The sequence below is a fragment of the Carcharhinus amblyrhynchos genome, chromosome 9 (genome assembly GCF_965287045.1).
Source record: "Carcharhinus amblyrhynchos chromosome 9, sCarAmb.v2.hapA, whole genome shotgun sequence".
Lineage (NCBI taxonomy): Eukaryota > Metazoa > Chordata > Chondrichthyes > Carcharhiniformes > Carcharhinidae > Carcharhinus > Carcharhinus amblyrhynchos.
In genome coordinates this window covers 66,914,122-66,920,456 of record NC_137332.1, presented here as the reverse complement: position 1 = coordinate 66,920,456, position 6,335 = coordinate 66,914,122, and the positions used below count along the sequence as shown (strand labels likewise).

At 40.7% G+C, this 6,335-nt stretch overlaps 1 protein-coding gene across 1 annotated transcript; it reads left to right on the top strand.

Moving 5' to 3' along the window:
- Nucleotides 1–1,025: 1,025 nt before the first annotated feature.
- LOC145348575 (regulator of G-protein signaling 8-like) lies at nt 1,026–4,977 on the top strand. Its single transcript, XM_080196764.1, is given in 7 exon segments — nt 1,026–1,044; nt 1,368–1,574; nt 1,577–1,628; nt 2,352–2,456; nt 2,584–2,645; nt 3,292–3,458; nt 3,748–4,977. Coding segments are annotated over 7 exon segments (798 nt in total). The 3' UTR covers nt 3,934–4,977.
- Nucleotides 4,978–6,335: the final 1,358 nt, after the last annotated feature.

Here is a 6,335-nt window from a genome sequence, read left to right as displayed (position 1 = left end):
AATTAAGAGTCCATTTGCTTTTTGTGTGGGGAGGACTTTTGGACCAAAATGATTGAAAAAGTTCAAAGGAAGAGGAAACAGATGAAAATAACTGGATGGGCTCAGTGAATACTGATTTAATTTCCTTTTTGCTGCTTTTGCAATGACTTTTACTGTCCAAAAATAATTTAGAACATAAATAACAAATGATCCCAAAATCCGCCCTAAATTACAATGCTGTCCAAAATCCCATGCAGTACTAGCCAAGAGCGGCATGGTGGCACAGTGGTTAGCACTGCTACCTCACAGTGCCAGGGGCCTGGGTTCAATCCCAGGGTCAGGTCACTGTCATTGTGGAGTATGCACATTCTCCCCGTGTCTGCATGGGTTTTCTCCATGTGCTCCCGTTTTCTCCAACAATCCAAAGATGCGTAGGTTAGATGGATTGGGAGATTAGTAGGGTAAATGCATAGAGTTATGGGAATAGGGCCAGGGTGGGATTGTTATTGGTGTGGGCTCAATGGGCCAAATGGCCTCCTTCTGCACTGTAGGGATTCTAAGGTTCAAATGGTAAATGCCTGAACATTGCATAGTTGACAAAAATTCAGCTCTTAAGTAGTGAATAGTCCATCTTGAATTTTGATTTGAAAGTAAAACATTGATGGATGCTGGAATCTGAAACACAAATCGAAAAGGCTGGAAAATCTCAGCCGGTTTGACAGCATCTGTGAAGAGAAAACAGAGCCAACGTTTCGTGTTGGCTCGAAGGGTCATCCAGGCTCGGAAGGGTAGCTCTGTTCTCTCTCCACAGATGCTGTCAGATTGGCTGAGATTTTGGGGTTTTGATTTGGTCTTTTTAGCACTCTCTTAAAACCTGAAAACGCATAAATAAAGAAGTAGCTCGGGGGAACAGAAGTGCAGCACAGACAAGTTGGTTCTTGCATCTTAAAAGAAAAAGGGAAGGAGTTTTAAATGTGCAGGAACTGCTTGCCTTTTCTAACTGCAGTGCAGTTTATACGAAAGTTACCTGCAATATCATATGATGCATGGCTAGCATACCTAAAGGTGAGCAGCCTACTTTGTTTGTGTTCAGAAAACGTACAAGAGTTTAGCACAGGACAGGTCACGCCTTTAGAAGAATTCACATAATGTTAATGCTTTCTAATCTAATTTCTTGTGGCTGCCTATTGACACAATACTTGCTTTCTCTCAATGAGCCGAAAATGTGGTTTGTGTTCTTAGTTGCTGTTGTCATGCAATCCTAATCTTGTTTTGCCTGAGGCAGTCTGAACAGAGTTGCTAAGGTTCGTACGTCAACACTGTACTAAATAAGGTTCCCCTATCTTGGAACTGGTTCTTGCTTGTTATACAATAACAAATCACTACAGGTACAGCTAATCCACGCCCACTGACTCAACGTCAGCCTGAGTGCATAAATAGAGAAGCAGGCAAGAAGAGAGGGCAGAAGCTAATAGCTCTTGGCAGAGACAGCAGCTGGAGTATAATCGTAAAAACTGAGCTGCAGTTCTCAGTGAGGAAAAACTTGCAAAACGATCTGATCCTGCTCGTGCAACAGAAACCTTCTCCAAGCAGCATATAAACCGAGAATCACAAGACAAGATGCCAGCTAACATAAAGGAGAACAGCTTGTAAGTAATAAGTAATCTTTTAAACCTCAAACTGATTGTTGCGCAGACCTCTGTAAAGTTACTTGTATGTTTGTCAGGTACTTTGGCAATTACATAAGATACTGAGGTTCTTCTAGTGCATGCTGTGCGAAAAATTATTTGCATTTTCAAAACTCTTGCCCAGCCTATTTAGCTGGACAGGGTGTCATGCGAGCAGTGGATCAAACTTGGCTGGGATTTTGCCATTACCTGCCGACACTCAGTGACAAGCTTTGTGCATGATTAGTGGCCACTTGGCTGAGATATCAGAAGGCAACCGGCTTGTCTGGGGCACAAAGGTCCCTCGTTGTTTCTGTGCATAAGTAAGGGCAGTCAAGATAATCTGCCGGAATCTTGCACAACGATAGTTTTAGTCCAGTGTTTTGCTAACATTTTGAAGAAAAAAGCAAACCAAAAATGATTGGTACAAAAACAATGCTTATCGCATTAAGCTGAAAATTAATTTGAGGAAATGGGTAGATATTGCATTGCATGGCTCTTGGAGACAACACTGAGTTTTATCTTACTTGTTTGCTCATTTACTTGTGAGGGGACATCAGTAAGTGTTGCTCTTAAAGTTGAGCTAGAAAGGGAATAAGATGGATATGTGATAACTAATGCTGCGTAGTTAATGCAAGTACAATACAAGGCCACTTGCAGTGGTTTTCCTGCGTTATTCTTAACGTTAATGATTTTCTTTTACAGCATTAAAGGGCTGAAGAACCGATGTTCGCACCTTTTGCATCATCAGAAGACTAATGCTTCTGAACAAATGACAGTCAAATCGAGGGACGCAAAACTAACGTTGAAGTAAGTTACTGTGATTAACTACACTTCGGAGTTCTCTGAGGTTTAAGTAAAATGTAAGAACTATTTATTCATAATCTATTCTCAAGCAAAAGCATCAATATTTATTTTATTTCTACTTTATCCACAGCCCCTCCCATGAAGAAGTATTGAAGTGGGCTGAATCTCTGGACAACCTACTGGCTCATAAATGTAAGCAGCTTATACATATAGCTTTCTAGACTATCCCTCTCTTGTTAAAATGAAATAGTTACAGATAAACAATTCCTCACATTTAAATATGGGCCTTCAATAAGAAAGTATGGCTTAATTTAGTAAAGATTCACTGAAGTGGTAATAAGTTAAGGAAAATGATATTAGTATCAAAATATTTCTCATTATAAGTAATAACATTGTTCTCCATCCCTTAGCAATATGTGGCATTGCAAATCTTGTTTCATATGTCAAAATTGCAGCCACCTGTACAAAATGGAAAGCTGCATTAGCCTACAGCGTAGAATTGTTCTTGAGTTCTCTGTGAAAGCATTTCCTTAGTGTTTATTTTCTGAACTATGGCAAAGTGCCATGTTGTTTACTATGGGTAGGGCACAGAGGCAGGCTACAAGTGGATCAAACTCCATGCTGTTGATCAAACTCCATGCTAGGTACCCTGCCAGTTGAGCTAACTGGCCCCAGTATAGACTCAATACATCAATAATCAAAGATTTGGGATCAATCAATACAGTAAACATTATAGATTAATGTTGTTAGTGTAGGTTTTTCAGTGTAATGTAATCACTGTGACAAAGGAATAAAGTTGCAACAGTGACTAATGTCTCGTTTCCTTTATTCTTTCTAGATGGCCTGATTGCTTTTAAAACCTTCCTCAAATCAGAGTACAATGATGAGAACATTGAGTTCTGGCTAGCTTGTGAGGACTACAAGAAAATTAAGTCACCCACCAAACAAGCCTGCAAAGCAAGGAAGATCTTCTCAGATTTTGTTGAACCAATGTCTCCAAAAGAGGTAATTACTGACCTATCGCCCTTACTTTTTATGGGGCTTACTTCATAGAAAACTGTTCAAACCTAAATGTCTAAGGAATTAACGATGCCAATCGAACGCCCGCCAATACTGGCTGCATGTGCCACATGATACTGAGCCTCATATCAATGCAAAGGCAATAAGTACATGACCATTGGTCTGAGCTTCTCTTTGCAAAACATAGTTAATAATTACTGTGGATTAAATATTTCAATGTTCCTCAATGATGTAAACCAATCACTAATGAATACTATGATTTTTTTTCAATCAGATTAATTTGGATTACTACACCAAAGACGCAGTCACTAAGAACATGCAGCATCCAACCTACACATGTTTTGAAGCAGCACAAAAGAAGATCTATGGTCTGATGGAAAACAATGGCTACAGCAGGTTCCTTCAGTCAGATATCTACCAGAACATACTCAATAATAGCCATGACCATCATGAAACATGAATGCTGTTACACTTCGCAAGAGCAGATGCTGATCTCTTATAGAGATGTATTTTCTGCTGTGAATAAATATTTGGTGTGATGTCAAATAACACCAGAATGCTTGTCCTCATAACTGATAGGACACAGAACAGAAAGGCCAAGCCTGGGATGTAGAAAGCATGACAGAGAGAACCAAGGGAGTCTTGTCAAAAACCATGGTGGGCAGAAGGCTCAGTTCCTTTCGACTGAGCCGAGCTTCCAGCCTTGGTGTGCAATACTGCAGATGGCTGCCAAGCAGGGCCAGGTATCTGCCCAGAGAGTAGAAGGCAAAAGAATAAGGTGGAGAGTCTCCTGGCCTGCTGAGGTAGTAACTTACTGGGGCCTTTGAGGAGCAGACCTGGGAGAAAGGGTGAACCAGAGAGCGCAGGAAATGAGGGCAATGACAGGATCTGTTAGCAGGGTGCTCTAAAATGCATTAATATTGTGAGAATACCATTCCTCCACCATTGTGAGGATTTATGTACTTACACAGTTAAATACCTCAATCTTGCAATATGTTTATCTGGCAGTGGAGAATGTACAACCTGCATCTAAAATCTCTAACAAGATTGGATTTGTGCTGCTAAGCACAGAGTTGGGTGTCAGGTTTAAAAAGGTTAACCAGGTGCACACTCCCATTGACAGGTTAAAATGTTTTGGGGCTTGGCTATTACAAAGGAAAGGGTTAACTATCCTGAGTTCTTGTTACATTGGTTCTGTATCATGCAACACTGCCAATCACTTCAATGTTAAACTGTGATGAGCTACAAAATGCAATGTGTGTCTGTGTGTTTCTTTATATAAGACAATGCCATCCTGCATGATGGACAAGTCCCCTCTGAATACTGAATGAAACAATACTTCTTTAAGAGGGGCTTAAATGATTCAAAGATCTGATTTAAAATGTAAAAAAAATGTGCTATTTTCAGAATTGTGCTCTGGTTTGTTTTGTGAACAATTGTTTTCCAATTAACTTGCATCTGTAGTTCCAATGAAAGTCACCAATAAAAAGTTATTTGAATTGCATTCAATGATGCGCCAATTCTTTTGTCTTTTCATGGTCGATTTCGGCAGAGTTCTCGGCAATGCTTGCAGTGCAATAATTTACTGCAGATAATAAAGCAATAATAAAGCCGTAGAAAAATTTAGTCCTTGATTCACGAAAAGCAATTATCTAGTCACCAACACCAGTGAAACTGGAGAACTTGGTGCTCAGCCCTTCCTCCATTCACTGCAGCGGGACTGGAGAATCCCAGCCGCAGGTCAGGTCGGAGAATTTCAGCCACCATATTGCTATTTGTGGGACCTTGCTGTGTGCAAATTGGCAGCAGTATTCTCTACATTACAATAGAAATTACACTTCAAAAGTTCTTCATTCGTTCTAAAATGCTCTTAGGTTAAGGAAGGCACTATATAAATAATTATTTTGGTTAGAAGAATGTGGAGAGGCAATATGAACTAAAAGGTACAATGTTAAATGAACCGCAGGTACCGATGCAGTGTCCCAAAACTGGCAATCTTGGGACTGAGTCTGGGCTGAAATTCAAACCTTGCCGGTTTTTGGGTCATGAGGTTCAGGTTGATTGAGCCGAGCCAGGTTAGTTGGAGCAAGAGTCCCTCAGACCACTCAGAACATGCAAAAAGACGATAAGTAATCTGTCATATCACCACATCAATGCAACACCTGGCCAAAGGTGTCAGTAAATAATTTTACTCATTTCAGAAGAATTAAGATTTATGCATTTTGTTAAAATGTTTGGTTTTCAGTGGCACAGTGGTTAGCACTGCTGCCTCACAGTGCCAGGGACCCGACTTCCATTCTGACGTTGGGTGACTGTCTGTGTGGAGTTTGCACGTTCTCCCCATGTCTGCGTGGGCTTCCTCTGAGTATTCTGGTTTCCTCCCACACTCCAAAGATGTGTGGGTTAGGTTAATTGGCCTTGCTAAATTGCCCCATAGTTTCAGGGCGATTAACAGGGTAAATACATGGGGTTACAGGGATAGGGCCTGGGGGGATTGTTTGTGCAGGCTTGATGGGCCAAATGGCCTCCTTCTGCACTGAGGGGATTCTGTGATTCTGTGATCTCTGGCTTTTGGATAGCCAGTTTTCAGGGACAGGGTAGGATTTTCCATTCTTTGTCGTCCCAAGATCAGACATTCCCATCTGAGGTCTGTCAAATTTCCTGACCTTCCTGCGACGGGAAAGTATACCCCACTGTATCTGTACAGAAAGATCTTGGGATGTCCATAAACAAATCTTTGAAGGTGACAAAACAAATTGAGATGGCTGTTATACATACTAGATCCATGGTAGTACAAATAGAGGCATAGAATACAAAAGCAAGCAAGTTATACTCAAGCTTTATCATTCACTGACATATGGT